Source organism: Equus asinus, chromosome 23, assembly GCF_041296235.1.
Source record: "Equus asinus isolate D_3611 breed Donkey chromosome 23, EquAss-T2T_v2, whole genome shotgun sequence".
NCBI classification, from domain to species: Eukaryota; Metazoa; Chordata; class Mammalia; order Perissodactyla; family Equidae; genus Equus; species Equus asinus.
The window spans coordinates 24,902,828-24,918,550 of record NC_091812.1 but is presented as its reverse complement, the minus strand read 5'-3'; the positions used below and the strand labels follow the sequence as shown (position 1 = coordinate 24,918,550).

Sequence of the window (15,723 nt, the reverse complement as noted above, 5' to 3'; positions counted from 1 at the left end):
GGTAGGAAAATACTATGTGTGGAACTTTTAAATGAATATTTTGATGGATAGGGGAAGATGTCATGGAAGTGTCAAAAATTGTTAATATTTGACAAACTTTGGCTGCAAAAACAATCATTTTGTTATATTTTGGCATGAACAGTTGTCCTTTTATTGGGGCCATTAATGCTGTTTTGGAATATTCATGGGCATCTACAGACAGTCGTTTAGCAGTGTCCGTAAAGCATCAATACCACGATAACATCCAGGAACCCTAACAGCAGTATTTCAGAGTCTCTGCCTGGTTAAATGGGCTATCTGTGAATGTACTTGCTCAGGGATGCATGAGCCACATCACCAATAAATTTGATTGGAAGCTGCAGCCCTGGCATAGGCTGATGGATAGCAGATTAGAGCCCTGATTAACCATGTGATTCGAAGACTGGGAATATATTGTCTAAGCAAGATTCATCAGACGCAATCAGAATTTCAAGTGGTCAGATGGAATTCAAATGTGTATTGTGGCTTTTCCTCCCATAGTGCTTTTCCTCCTAGGTTGCCTTTTTTCCCCTCTCTTTCCCCAAAGCTGAAAAATTCTTCTTTGATGAATCTGCTCCTTACCCTAAAGCTGTCTGTCTGTTATTCATCAGAAAGCAGGTCGCAGTTCAGTGAGCAGAAGAAAAGATTTTAATAGAAGCTGTGCCAAGGGCTGTAATGCATCATTTTAGGGCCCTAATTACATTACAATGACAAATATCAATGGTGACAACAGCAATAACCTACATCCTTTAATGGCTGTGCTGGAAAAGGAGTTTGGGCCCCACGCCATTAGATTAGACTCAGTTTCAAAACATAGGCCATTAGAAGTGTGTGTCCACAGTATTATTGGCTGATCGCTGAAGCCCAGTGGAAAGGCCTGTAAATAAATGATGCCTCCTTAAAGCTGGGTCCTATGGGACAAAAGAGGCAGAATTAGATGACCACGGAAGCCGCAGTGTTTCCGAGGCAACTTTAGCTTTCAAAGTGAGGAATGGCCTGCTTAATTTTATGAAATCACACACACTTCCCACCCGCCCTGCCGCCAATTAGCCTGACCATGAAAATGCCTTGGCAGGACAACTTAAAGAAATTAAGAAGTCTTTTAAACAAAAGGAGACCTTTAAAGAGTTTGGAAGATTCCTCCCCCCCTCCCCTTTTCTGTTGTATATGTTAACATACAAAATCAATAAGACAGCTTTTCTACTTTTCTACATGTATTTTTAATAAAAGGTAGATTTCTTTTTTTCATGGTTGCTCAGAGTTAAAATACTCTAGGTCCAAAATGAAAGGAGCCAAATAAATACCTTCGGTTTTATTTTGCCAGATGAGTAAGTTTCCTTAGAGTAGTTTTTATTGCCTAGATTATGTAGGCAAACTAAAGAACTCGGTTTTCTTATGTGCCCACACATTTTTCAACCCTTCCAGCAAGGGACTATTTTATTTATGTAAACAACATAATGAGGAAAATATGCTTGGCAGATGGTTCTAAGCATTAGAATCATCAGTTTGGTCTGCCCCAAAGTGTCTCATTATCTTTATTCTCTCCCCCTCCACCTTTCCCCACAAAAAGCTTAACAAGCCAACGCCTTTGAGACACAGTGCCTTCAGTGTGGTGAATGCTGCTCTCTTTTCTCAGCTCACACTGGAATGTCACCCCATAGCCACTGTGCTGTGTTCGTCCAGGTGGAGAGTGGTTTGGTGATTCCCATTGCAGCTTTTCATGGTGGTTTAAGCATTCTTAAAGGATAGCTAAATGCTCCATGGGGCCAGTGCAGTAAATTAAATCAGGTCAGCACAGTTGGGTCCTTATTCACTGCTGCTTATTGGTGCTGCGTTTTTGTCCATCCTCTTAGGAATGCAGACTGGAATGGAAAGCTTAGGTTTGAAACTTCATGGTGAATTTGTGTTTTCTCTTGGCTGGCAAAGTTTTTAAGGTGCTGGCATTTAAAAGATTGCATAGCTACAAAGTCAGAAGGGTTGCTGATGAAAGACGGAAACCTAGATTGCATAAGTAGAGTGTCACTGTCATTCTGGTCATGACTTAGCAAGAAAAAGAGCATGTTTGTCCTCTTATAAAATGAGGAACTGACCCTGGATGGAATTTATTTTAAGAACCTCAGGAATAGCAATTGCTTTATGTTTTCTGCCTCTCAACACTTGTCTCCTTTACCCCATCGCATTATTAAAATAGAAGCTATTTTGTATGTATGTATATAAAAACCCACATATTTACATGTCACATACATGTCAAAGAATATCAGGAGCCATCTGATAATACAAATTAAGATGAACATCAGTGAAGCTCTGGGGAGGTTTTTAAAAAAACTTGGTGGTAGTTCTTTTCTTTTTCTTTCTTTTTTTTTTTAACTTAGTGTAGCATCCTATTGGTATAAAATTTTTGTACTTACAAAAATTATTGGAGAATAAACTCTGTTACCTGACATTATTGGAACTTCTGAAGATCTATAGTACAATGATAATGTTCCAAGGTTAACCTTCATATACATACAGATTGCTTTCTGCTAAATACAGGAAGATTTTAGCATGTTCTAAACTTTGCACAGTGAAAACCCTGTTGGTACACATTTGGCATTTTTTATGCTTGAAGAAAACATGCCATCCTCCAAGAATTTAGAACTAAGGATCTGAATTAATCAACTTACTGGGTTAGTTGGATGCCGTTCTTTGGGAGGTTGGGGATTTTGTTAAGTCCCGGTGCCTGTGTTTGAAACAAAGCTCACAGATGCAGAAGTTTAGTGAGTTATTCATCGAGAGGCACTGGGATGTGGGGAAGAATGTCTCTTTACATTCTAAACTAAAATCTTAGGAAAAACCACATTAAAAAGAACAAGGGTCCTGTTGAAGGCTTTTGAAAGCTGATTTCCAGTCATGAAAATAAAATTCCTTTTTATGTTGTCCTGGTGCTTGAATAAGTTGACTTTTTAAGATGAATGCTGGTTAGTAAATTGTGCTATTAATGTGGCACTGTTGTCACTGACTCCTTTTAATAGGCTTGCTGATGAGAGTTTTTCTCTTCCTTAGGAAATATGCCAGCCAGAATATAAAGTGTTTTTTAATATCATCCTGTTAATATTTCGGGAATTTGTAACCAGCTGACTGTTCTCTTTATTGCTTTTCTTTCCTTTTTTTTTTTTCTTCTTTTTTGCAGGCAGAGATTGTCAAGAGACTGAATGCTATCTGTGCACAAGTCATTCCTTTCCTGTCCCAAGAGGTAAGGCAGCTGGTTTCTGGGCCTGGGCCAGCAGGTGCCATTGTAGCGGTTTTGCAGAAAAGGGATTGTGGAACTGACTCTCTGGCCTTGTCTCTTGGTGTTTGTATTGCACATTTCTAAGATACAGTGTTTGCATTCCAACTTCTACACCTTATTAATATGCAGTGCCATATAATTGTTTATATAATGGAATATTTTCTAATGTGCGAAGTAAAATTCAATTGGTAAAACATTTTGCTGTCATTGGATGACATAGTGTTGCTCAGAATTTTGACTGTTTGTCATAATGGCATCTAATAGGGTCAAATGAAAAGTTTCCCAGGGACAGGAGCTTGTTCTACACTTTTATCACTGGCATTAGGAGTTGGCAGAAGACATATCAAGTAGAAAGGCTTTACACAGTAAACAAACTAATGCAATTTTTTGGCTAGCTGCTTTGAAAAAGTTACTTATTGGGGCCGGCCCAGTGGTACAGTGGTTAGGTACGCACATTCCACTTTGGTGGCCCGGGGTTTTCCGGTTCGGATCCCAGGTGCGGACCTGGCACCGCTTGGCAAGCCATGCTGTGGTAGGTGTCCCACATAGAAACTAGAGGAAGATGGGTTCGGGTGTTAGCTCAGGGCCAGTCTTCCTCAGCAAAAAGAGGAGAATTGGTGGCAAGATGTCAGCTCAGGGCTAATCTTCCTCAACAAAACAAAAACTTATTATTACCTGATGAAGTCTGTGTTGTTGGTTCATTTGGAAAAAGACAGGCAGCATAGACTCAGTGGACTTAATGCTCTGGGTACCATGGTTCTCACCCATTGCCAAGGGCTGGTGTCCACTCATTCGCTTTCTCTTGCTCACCCCCAGTGGAAGTGCATGCTGTCTGCAAGTACCCACAGTGGAATGAGGAGACGCATTTCTACTGCCTGGTGACTTCCTTCTGGCTTTTTTTCCTCTGTGTTTGCTTACTTCTGTTAGTTACAAAGTTTAGGTGGGAGTGCTGGAAAGGTTCATTTGCTCAGGTAAGATCAGCTGTGAGAAGGAAGAAGCTAGCTAATGGAGTATCTGCATATCTTGCAGCCACAGTGCTTTGTGTTGTGGGCTAGAAGGCACCAAGTCACTGTCCTCCTACCCTTCAGTTCTTTTAAGTGTGTTGCGCCACCGCTTTTCAGGAGAGCGGTTCATTTGACTGCCTACAAGTGGGCATGTGCTGATGTTAGCGTGCAACTGGTATTTGAGTATGCGCGTGTATTATACATAGGTGGGTTCCTGTGTGTCATCTTATTTGGTCTGAGCTGGGTTAGACCTCAGTAACCATGAGTACCTTTCATCAGCTGTGTATCACATGGGGGTGCTCATGTTCACAAACCGTGGACCTAGGTTAACATCCTGAATTCAAATGCTCTTCTGGATCACAAACAACAAAGGGTATCTTGTCTTTCTCCCCCTTTAGATGTGACCACAAAACCACCACCCACTGTATCCCCATTTACCTACTCCTACTTAGGTTTTGCTTGTGATGACTAGATTAGATGGAGTGGTAAAGGAGAGTTAAGGGGCCTGTTTGCGTTTCTTTGGGAAGCCTGGCTGCCTTTGCCTGATGCAGACCAGTGTGTATTTCTTCTTACTTTTAGCAGGTCTTCTTGATGGAGATGGAGAATGGGAAGAATGTATAATGCACAGAGCTGTAACCAGGCTGAGGTGTCATACCCCAAGGTAGAGAGAAAAGCTTGAATTATCCCTGGGGTGGTATTAGCCCTGGACCTCTGCAGGCACAGACCCCTATGTATAATCACCGATACAGCGTTTTCCCATGGCATTTTTGTAGGATTTGTGGGGTTATGTTCAGAAGTGGAAGGAGGTCTTAGGGGTGTTGATGGAGGTGATTTGCCAATAGGTTGTTTTCCCACATGAGTTCTGTTGTTTCTGTGAGCGGGTCCAATAAGAACAGAATGTGTAATGTGAGTGGTGCTGAGCAAGACTGGACTGGACTTAATTGGCGAAGAAAGTTGTACCCTGTGGAGGAAAGCCATGGGGAGATGCTGGCAACTCCTTTTCTGCTTGAGGCTGGGACTATAGGCATCATAATCTTACCAACTATTTATTTCTCCAATACTTTCACATTTCTTGGTTGAAATCCTTGATTCATGTGTAATGAATGACCTGTGTCATGGTTTTCTAAATCCTAATTCAGTATATATCTTTTGCTTACTTTGGATTTAATTGGCTCTTCTTTTTTTAGTTTCCTAAGGTGTGTGTTTATCTTTTACTGTGTGGGCCACAGACGCGTTTGCTCCTGTCCAGTCCGGGCCTCTCTGATGTTTTGTGTCTGAACATTGCCCACCTGGTTCCTCCTGTGGGCGTTTGGTGAGCCTCAGACTCCTCACTTCTACCCTGAGGCCAGATGGACCAGAATCTGGAGGGAGGGAAGGAGGCAGGTTCTTAGAGGAAGGTGAATTCTATTTCCTGTCTCCTCAGAGGCATGGAAAATCACCCTTGCATGGCTGCGAGCGTCACTCGGTGCCAGGACTGAAGGCTCTTAATCTCATCTTTTAACACCGGCTCTCTCTGTGACGGTCTCACTGCCAAAACGGCAGCTGTGGCATTCAAATTGATTTTAAAATGTTTTTATTTAAAAATTAAGTGATTGTATTCAGAAAAAAAGTGAAACATTCCCTGAAGACTGGTACATAAACTGCAGCCCAGTGGTTGATTTTGGAGTTTGACAGGAACAAGAGGTAAATTTACAGACATCTAGGTGAAGTCTGTTTTTAATTTAGCCTCCCATGTGCTGATTAATGAACCTGCTTAATAATGCTTGTGTTTAGTTTGTCACATTTTCTGAAATTAAAAAAAATATATAGTACTGTATGATAGCTACTCAATAAATTGTTTTAATGGCAAGACTTTTCTTTAGAAGTAAAGGTTGTATAATTGTAGTTCAAAAGTACTTGAACTGTGTCTATGTATATAACAATCACAGGAAAAAGAACTTTCCTATTAGATTTCACTAAAACATTTTTTAAAAAGTTATAGCCAATATATATCTTAATGATGTGCTTGTTGCACTCACAGACCACTTCCAAAGTCCCGGGCATTAGACGAAGATATTGCCACCTCTTACCATTAAAGTGAGGAACTACAATTCTTAAAATTTTATAGGATCCCTACTATCAGAGAAATGTTATGAGTCCACCTCTCTGAAGCTGTTTTTTGTTCCCACTTTCTTTTAGGAATGGGTAAGACTGATCTATCTTCTGGTGCCCTCCGATTTCTTCTTTAAAAGGCAAATCTCAAAGTCACAAGTGGGAAGCTCTTCTCTATCCTGCTTTGGGTCTCCTTTGCTGGGGAGGAGCTATAAATAATCAACTCCCTGTTGGCAGTTCCATAAGCAAGAGATGCCAGGATGATGACAGTCACATCTGGGTCGAGTCCTGGCCTCCCTGTTAGGCCTTGCTTGGCTTACTATGACCGAGTTAAGCTGGGTGACCTTTAGCAAGTGATTGCCCTCACTAAGCCTCAGTTTCCTTGTCCGTATGATGAGGTTAATAATAGCCTGGAATGCGTGTGATCCCTGTGAGGATTGCTTGGGATTATACACATGCGGTTGAGCACACAGTGAGCACCTCCTCATGTTGCCCGGCAGTAGTACTGGCTGCCGCGGCGCCAGGGAAGCTCCAGGTTTTCTTCTGGGAGGACCTGGAGCCAGTGCTCCCTCCCCTTTTTAGTCATTGCCTTCCAGAAGAATGCAAATTGGTTATCTTCCCTCTAATGTCCTTCTTATAGAAGGAAAAAAGTGTAAATTAAAACTGAACCCAGGGCTGTGAACTAGCTAAAAAATCTCAGTGAGGCATATTAGGTAGCCCCAAGGGTGATTTTCTTTTAGCTCCAAAAATTAGTTTTCCAATTTAGCAAACACCTGTCTCTCCTCAACCAGTAAGCAAAGATCCAGAAGGTGACAGCTCTTCAAGGTGGTCAGCCTGTAACGCTCCCCTCTGAAGGAGCAGTGGTTTGGGATGGGGCTGGTTTTACCCACACAGCGCTCTAGGAAAACAAGCTTCGCGTCCATTTGGGGAACTGGCTGTTTTGAAAATACCTGGTTGCTGAGCTGAAGTTAGTTTTGTTTTTACAAGTAGTTTATATGGATAGACTCTCCTTTTCATCAGTGATTTCAGGACATAGCTTGTAGACCATTAGACCTTATGGGCCCCTCGGCAGAGTTGAAGGATGCCGGTAAGTACGGACTTAACTCGAGTGCCCCACCCCTCAACACACCTTTAAGGAGATTCTGATGTAGATTTAAAACTATGTGCTGCTTATGCAAGCGTTTCTGCTAATTTGGAATCCGACCAACTCTGCCTCTTACTGGCTTTGTGCTGGGAAAGTTGATCTCTCAGAGCCTTAATGTTCCTATAGAATGGCAAGAATAACCCCATCTTTATAATGTGTATTATATGTATTAAAATGTAAAGCACTTGGGATAGTAAATGCTAGTTTTGTTTTTTTCCCTTTCCTGGGAAATGGATTCTATTCCAGCTTATTTTGGTTTCCAAGACCTTTGGAGAGGAAGGACTTTGTAAAAACTGGAAGAATTCAAGGTATATATTTCATAAGGAGCTGGCTGGCGGTCTTCCTGTGAAGGTAGCTGGGCCGTGCGGCTCCAAGGACTGCTTCCAATGGTGGGCAGTTAGCTCCACACCGATTATCTTTCAGAAGGAAGGGAATACTTTCTGTTTTTGGTAAACCAGTAAGTATTATCTTAATCTATTAGATTGCTTAAACATTATATATTGGGCACTAGCTGAGGACCTGATTGGGAGGATTTTTGGGTTGGCTAGGGTATGTTTCATGGTGATCAACAAGGTGCACCTAAGACCTTTGAGAGCTTCAGACTCCTGGTGGGCTGTAGGTCAGTAGGTGAAAGGGTCTTACCTTATAGTTGAACATCTTTCCCCAGGGTACAGTGGTATTTTCAGAAATGTGTTGCTCTGCTAACAAGGAGCAGAGTTCATTGGAAGAGTTATGTGAGAGGCAGTGTGGTAAGAGCCTGAGGTCAGGCTGACTTGGGACCAAATCCTGGCTCAGCCGCTTGCTTCTCTCATTATCATGTTGAGCAAAATACCAGCTTTTCTGGGCTGCAGTTTCCTCATCCATATAACATGGTATCTGTGCTGTAGGGTTTGTTATATGAGGATAAGTTACAGTGTAAAGGACCTAGCTGGGTATTTGGCTGCTTTAACAGAGATCAAAGGAATGGTGATTTAGTGAAGTTAAAAGCTGCTCTCTCTCTGACATAACAGTTTGCATAGAAGCAGCTGTAGCTAATTTGGTGACTTCATGATGTGGTGAACTCAAGTCCCTTCTCTATTGATTTTCATCATCCCTAGCACCATCACGTCCTGCCCCAGCCAGCAGGAAGGTAAAGAGAGAGAGGGCGTGTGTGTTTTCTTTTAAGGGCATGATGTCGAGGATGCTCACCTTTTTGCTCACTTTGCAGTGGCCAATGCCTAGTTCCCTGCCCACAGCCAGCTGCAAGGAGACTTGGCAATGTGGTCTTAGCTGAGTGGCCATTATGCCCACCTAAAACTTATACTAATGTAAGAGAAGGGATATCAGGAGACAACTAGCAGTTGATTCTAGTCACAGTGCTGTGTATTAAGTAACAATAGTGGTCATTATTATTATTGCCAGTGTTGATTTGAAGGGAGGTCCTATTGAACCAATGGTGTGTCTTTGCATGATAAACTTTAGCTCCGACTAGATAGTCAGCACAACTCATATTTTAATTTATCACAGAAAATATACAGTAATGCATAGTTCTTGTTATAGAAGTCTCCTCCCAGGTCTGAATTGTAAGGAAGAGAGTCACCTGTCAGGTCTTGTTTATCATTTATCCATTCACAAAAGGTGGAAAGGAACTCACATGGATGGTATGGGCCCTGTGGGCCGTCTAGGTCTAAAAGCACAGCTTATGTTTATGCTCATATTTTAAAAAGTACAAAGATTCTTGAAGACACCTCTCAATCAAATGATGGGTAGAGCAGATCACACATATGCCTGCCGTGTTTTGTGGTAGCCTTGCTGGAAGGAAAATGCCACTTGAAGCTAGAAAAGTTATTGTTAGGGAAATCTCATCTTGTGAGTGGAACATTTTTCAAGTCTTTAAATTAGTCCTTTCCACCTTACCTATCTCAGACATACTGTTTTGTGAACATGTATTGTTCTTGAACTGGGGAAAATGGGATCAAATTTTTTGACAGTCTTCCTCTCGCATAAGTACATATCGTGGAAGATGTATTGGATAAATCACTCTTTGTTTTGTGGAGTTTTAAGACATCTTAGAAAAATTAACTCAGGTTGATTGTTTTGTAGCATCAAACTTGATCCATTTTAATGTCTTGGGCCTCAAATCATTTCCAAACCACAGCCTAAAGTAACCTGAAATGTGTATACCTTACTGGAGGGAGTGAGAGAGCATAAAAGTGGTTCCTCATGACCAGTGGCTTCCTAATTCCCATTTATTAAACCCATAGTCATCCTTACCTTTGGAGAAATGGCATTATTTATCTTTAACCTTGTTTTCAGCAGATTGCTACAACTTGTTTCTTTTTTTTTTTTTTTTAAAGATTTTTTTTTTTTTAATTTTTTCCTTTTTTTCCCCAACGCCCCCCGGTACATAGTTGTGTATTCTTCGTTGTGCGTTCTTCTAGTTGTGGCATGTGGGACGCTGCCTCAGTGTGGTCTGATGAGCAGTGCCATGTCCGCGCCCAGGATTCGAACCAACGAAACACTGGGCCGCCTGCAGCGGAGCGCGCGAACTTAACCACTCGGCCACGGGGCCAGCCCCTGCTACAACTTGTTTCTAGTCATTCAGTGCCAAGGAGGATGAATATTCCCCTCCTCCCCCACTCCTCTGTAATTCCATAGCTGAATTTTCTTGTTCCCTGAGTTACTGAAACTGGATTGCTCCGAGGCTGCTGGAGGAGCCCTGTGGACCAGACCTCCCGAGTCACGGGGAGTCAGGGCGGTGCCCAGCTTGGAGGCCCGGGCTTACCTGTGAGCAGCTGGTTTTCCTTGCATCTGTAAATATTGATTTAACAAATGAAATAAAGAATTCAAATCATTCTTTTGACTACATTTAACAGTAGTTCTATGATCATTAGAATTTTTAGAGTATAAACGGGAAATTAGGAGTGAAAATTTTAAGCCTTCTACTTTTATTCTTATATTTACCTAGGGAAAAGGGAATATTCGAACCTGAATGCTTTTTAGTGCAAATTTAATTTTAACTCAAAGCTTGGTTTTTATTGCCCTGTTAGCTTTTCTAACGGGTAGTAGCAAGTAGTTAGTGTTTTTTTGCCAGACTTCTGTTTGTTTGGGTGCTCTGCATTGCATTTAAATGGTAGAAAATATACAACTTATGTAATGGTGATAATAGGCATTTATTTAAATTCCAATAGGCTAGAATAGCTAGTGAAATCAAATGATACATGAATTTCTATTTTGGACATGCCATAAATTTGGTTCTTTTAATTTGCTGGAAGACCAGCCCTTTCTGAGATATATGAGATATAGGTGTATCTCAAATGCTGTTTATTTGGCATCTGGGTTAACACGGTACTGATTTACTCTGAACCACATTTTGCATGTATAGAATAATGGTAAAATGGAAGTTGAAAAACGTGATCACTTTCATATTGTGCCTTAGGGAGGAAATGAACAAAATGCGGTGGTTACATGCACTGGTGGCAGTGTTCTCGCCTCATAATGGCACCAGGTTAACTCATCTTATTGCTTGTTAACTTTGTAAGGAATCAATGGCTTGTGATAACACGGTTTGATGTTAGGAGAGCTTGGCTGAAACCACCAGAGATCCCCTGATAAGTATGCAGTGACACCCGTAAGTCTGTCTTCAAGAGCATTCATTAAATGCCAGCAGCCTTCACAGGAGACGTCTGCTTCCCAATCAGGGCCATTTTATCAGAGTTGGCAAGGTATTATGACAGCCCCGTATATCTAAGGAATGTCCTGAAGTAACTAATAGACCTGGATTGGGGCTTTAGAGGATTTGGTCCATTTTTCTGATTTCCGCATTGGCCCACCTTTTATTTAAAATGTATTTTTTCCCCACAATACTGAATGAGGTATCAGAGAGCATAATCCTGTCTCAGGTACCATGGTTGACTTATTGGCTTGTTCCACATGACCATGTGTTTTGGTGATAATTGGATGTTTGGTGAGATCCTTATGGTGGCATTATGGCCTGCTTGTCCTCAGCAAGTGAAAGATGATTCTCCAGAGGGAGAACTTTTTTTCTGCAGGTTTAAATGTGGACCACCTTCCAAAGGCAGCAGTGCTAAAAACCCTTATCTTTATGTGTCCAAAGAAATTAGCATTAATTTGAGAAATTGATTCATTTCTTTGACTTTCAGTTAGGCAGTGATTGGATTATTACTGGGGCTAAGCTATACCATACTTTAAGTAGAGATGCATTGCCTAATACAGTAGCCAGAGCCATTTGTGACTATTTGGATTTAAAGTTAAATAAGGTTAATAATTCAGTTTCCCAGTCACGTTAGCCACATTTCAGGTGCTCATTATCCACCCATATGTGGCTAGTGGCCACCATATTCTTAGCACAGATCTAGAACATTTCTGACATTGCAGAAAGTTCTATTGGAAAGCATGGACTTGAGCTTGTTGGATCTATCAAAGAATGGCCGATCCCCAGCTGAATGAAAATGGAGAAGACAAGGCTGAAGGATCAGAAAGAAAAAGACCTTGGGCATTATTTCCCAAGGTGTGCTCCTCAGAGCTTTAATCCCATATTCCATAGCTGAAGTTGTTTGGAAAGCCCTGTGTACATATTCACTCTGTTTGAGATTTAAAGCTCGAAGAAGACCTGCAGTTTACCAGATGTTAGCCAAATTAAACCTGTTTTTTTTTTTTTTAAAGTAATACCTAACAACTTGTGAGACCAACATTTCCTTGAATACCATTTAGAAGAGGCTGACTTGAGGAGTTTTTGGTTAAATTTGAGGCTTTTTTGTGTCAATAAACTTGGTAGAGTTACTGACAAAAGCTCAGTAGGATTTTAGCCTGACTTACTGGACACGGACATTCAGTTTGTTCTGCTCAGCCACACCTGGAGTACTGTGTCTAGTCACTTCAGGCATCAGGCATACCAGAGGAGTAGCCCGGAAGATGAGTGGCCTAGAGCCAGTGACCGGGGGATATTTATCCTGGAATAGAGAGAATTGAACACAGGCATTCTGCCATCTTCAAATACCTGAAGTGCACTCCAGTGGAGGAGAATTTAGAGGCAAAACTGGGGCCAGTGAGAAGAAGTTATGGGGAGTAGATTTCACTCACTATTAGGGCCCATTATTCCCAAATGGAAAAAAGCTTCTCTGTGAGGTAGTGAATTCCTTTTCAGAGGATGTAATCAAGCAGAGGCTGATTGATTACTTACTAGGGTGTGACAGAGGAGATTCATCATTAGATATAGTAATGGCCTTTGACCTGTGGTTGGTGCTGCAATGCCACCATCCCATTCCCCTCAGCCCAGGCAGCATTTAGAAATCTGTAGGCATTTGGAAATATGGAGGGTGGTTTGTTGGTTGGTTGGTACAGTGCTTGGGAGGCTACTGGCATCTGGATCTCGTGATTTCTGAAGGCTCTTTCTAGTTCAGATTGAGTGGTTTTTCATGTACATGTGGCTAATGATTCCTGTTGGCAGAAAGGATCTTTGGTCCCAGTTCAGGCCTCAGTGTCCTTCACCTAGAATACTGCGTTAGCCTTCTAGCTGTTCTCCCTCCAGTCTGGTTCACCTCCCTGCCGTCTGGCTTCTTCTTATTCCCAGGTCTGTCTTACTAAAATGCAGAACTGATGGCACTCTGCTGCTAAAAAATTTTAATAAAAAATGTCTTACCAGGATAAAGTCCAACTTCTTTGCATGTCATGCAAAGCCCTTCAACTGTTTGGGCTCCTCCTGCCTTACAGATTTCACTTCCCACTAGTAGTACGTGGTTCTATAGGGTAGGCCTGTGTCGTACTCAAATGACTTAATGACTTTATGCGCTTGCCTTTGCTCTTCTTTTTGTGAATACCTCTTCCACTTTAAAGAGTTTTGCATGAGTGTCTTGCCACACATGCCCAAGAAGGCCCTCAAAATCCTACTGTGCCTTGTCTCTCCCAACTTCCCCTACCCTAGTCTCCTCCTCCAGCCACACATTCTTTCTCTTCCTTGACAGACAAGCTCCTTTCCCCTTCAGGGACCTTACGCAAGCAAGCTGTTCCCTCCTCTTGGAATTCTTTTCTCCTTGCTCTTCATCCACAGAACTCCTGCAGATCTTTCAAGTCTCAGTTGTTGGGTCAGCTTCCTTAGGGAATCTTCCCTCAGCCCTAAGATTAGGTTAGATAATTCCCTGATAAGTGATTACATAGCATCCTGTAATTTTCTTCATGGACATTACTCTCCAATTGTAATTACAGAGCCTCTTGAGTATTATGCATTGTCTGTCTTGTTCATTATTCTAATCTCAGTTCCTACCACAGTGCCTGGTGCATAGTAGGTGCGGAAATAATTGGATGAATGAATAAGAAAACAAAACCCTATCCTCCTGCCCCAGGAAATGTGCTGGCCGTTCCTTCCTATAACTTCCCCTAGGATTCTCTCTCCTATATTCTGGTACTGTAGGGCACTCTCTATGTCTGGAAGTTCTGTGAGGAGGGGGACCGTTATCTCTTGCTCACTTGTGTCTCCACCTGTCAGGAGTGTCAGTGTTGTTCATTATAAGAATCATACTTCATTTTACATCTCTGCTCTTACTACCCCTTTACTGACCCTATCAATAAGGGAGATATTTTAAAAAATTCTAGGTTATAATATAGAGTTTTTTATTACTGTTTTTATTAGAGGTATCACATCTATTGCCATGCCCTAAAGTACTTTCATGGCAGGTATTGTCATTGTAATCTCTTCTGAGAAGCGTACGTTAAACACGGATTGTACACACTTTAGTGGTTTGTTAAGATCTGTTTCTCAGCAGGCTTTGTTGGACTGCTGAGCTTATATTAATTATTTCAGCCTCTTTCTTGTAGAAAAAAGTTTTCAATGCTTTTCCAGAACAAATGCAAAAATAATTTTATGATGAAAGTAAGTAGGCAAGTGATTTAGCATATAGAATTTCATTTTACTGGCTTTTTTTTTTCCCCAACTGTGCTTGTATTCATTAAATCTCAATATTTTATTGAGATATAATTTACACATCATAAAATTCACTCATTGTAAATGTACAATTTAACGGTTTTTAGTAAATTTACAGAGTTGTGCAACCATAACCACAATGTGTAGGGGTTTTTTTTTTTTTTTCAGGATTTTAAAAAAGATTATCAATCACAGTATTTTAAAGAATAAATAATTGGGCATTCTTTTCCTCTTCCAAATCCCTGTTAGAGGCCCCCTCTCTCACCCTTGGCTTATTAATATATTCTCAGTGGCATTTCATTTGGTGGCACTGGTGAAAAGGTCACACCGGGAGCTCATATCTGAGTGAGCAGCTTGAGCAATAAGAGCAGCCATAGTGTTGCCTGCCGCAGATTTCCTGGGGCTGGAGTGGCTGTCACCACTTGTGGTGAGGGGGCTGAGGGGATAGGCAGGAAGTGGGAGAGGAAATGAGATGTAGGGTGGAGTGAGGAGAGGAACAGATGGGGCAGGGGAAGAAAAGGGGAAGAGATGGCAGACATAATGGGAAAGCCATCGTGGTTCTGAGAAGATGTGAAAAACTTGCTGTATTTTCTGAATCACAGAGCTTACTTGTTAAAATTTGAAAATGGAAAAAAAAATGCCCCCTGTGAGTCAGTTTATGGGAGTACTTTAGGCTTCTTTCTCGAGTGTTCATTTTTTCTTTTGTGATCGTTTACCCCTTCTTCCCCAAGTTTTAATTTTCACCCCTTTCCTGGTGTGTGCTGCTTTAGTCTGTGGTGTAATGTTACTGTGTGGCTGAGTGAGCAATGTTGGGTGTTTCTGGTGCTTTGAGAGCACACAGGGGAGGAGGCATTCTTTCCCTTAGGGAGCTTCTGTTCCAAAGGTCCTTAAACAGCAGATGATTCACAGTTGTAAGCAGAAATAGGGAAGTAAAATCCTGAACTACAGGTGAAGTTCAGATGTGGTATTATAGCCCATGGCCATTGCCATGAGAGCAAAGGGAGGAGCTCAGTTGTGACTTCCATTGTCATTTTAGATTTTTAGCAAGAGTTTCTATAGGAGCATGTGAGTGTCATGGTTCACTGGTGTGTTTCTGTTTTTCTCAGTAAATGCACTTGATTTTAATGCTGAGCCAGAGCGGTTTCAGCCTAAGGCATCTTTGCCCATCTTGGCAGTTGGAATCCAGTTTATGAAGCAAGAGTTGATCAATCTTCATGGTAGGAAGGGCTTAACTAGATGCATTTTCTGCATCTCTGTCTCATAGAAGTGTTCTTTGAGT

The 15,723-nt window shown here is 41.5% G+C and overlaps 1 protein-coding gene across 11 annotated transcripts in view; it reads left to right on the top strand.

Annotated features, from left to right (window-relative positions):
• Window positions 1-15,723, top strand: part of TLE4 (TLE family member 4, transcriptional corepressor) — a 142,029-nt gene that overhangs the window by 32,086 nt on the left and 94,220 nt on the right. For 8 of the 11 annotated variants that reach the window (XM_044767620.2, XM_044767619.2, XM_044767616.2 and 5 more), the window contains exon 5: window positions 3,188-3,250. The exons of the other annotated variants lie outside the window; for them this stretch is intronic. In XM_044767620.2, coding sequence (XP_044623555.1) covers window positions 3,188-3,250 — 63 coding nt within the window. The remainder of the gene's footprint in view (window positions 1-3,187; window positions 3,251-15,723) is intronic. 11 annotated transcript variants of the gene reach the window in all.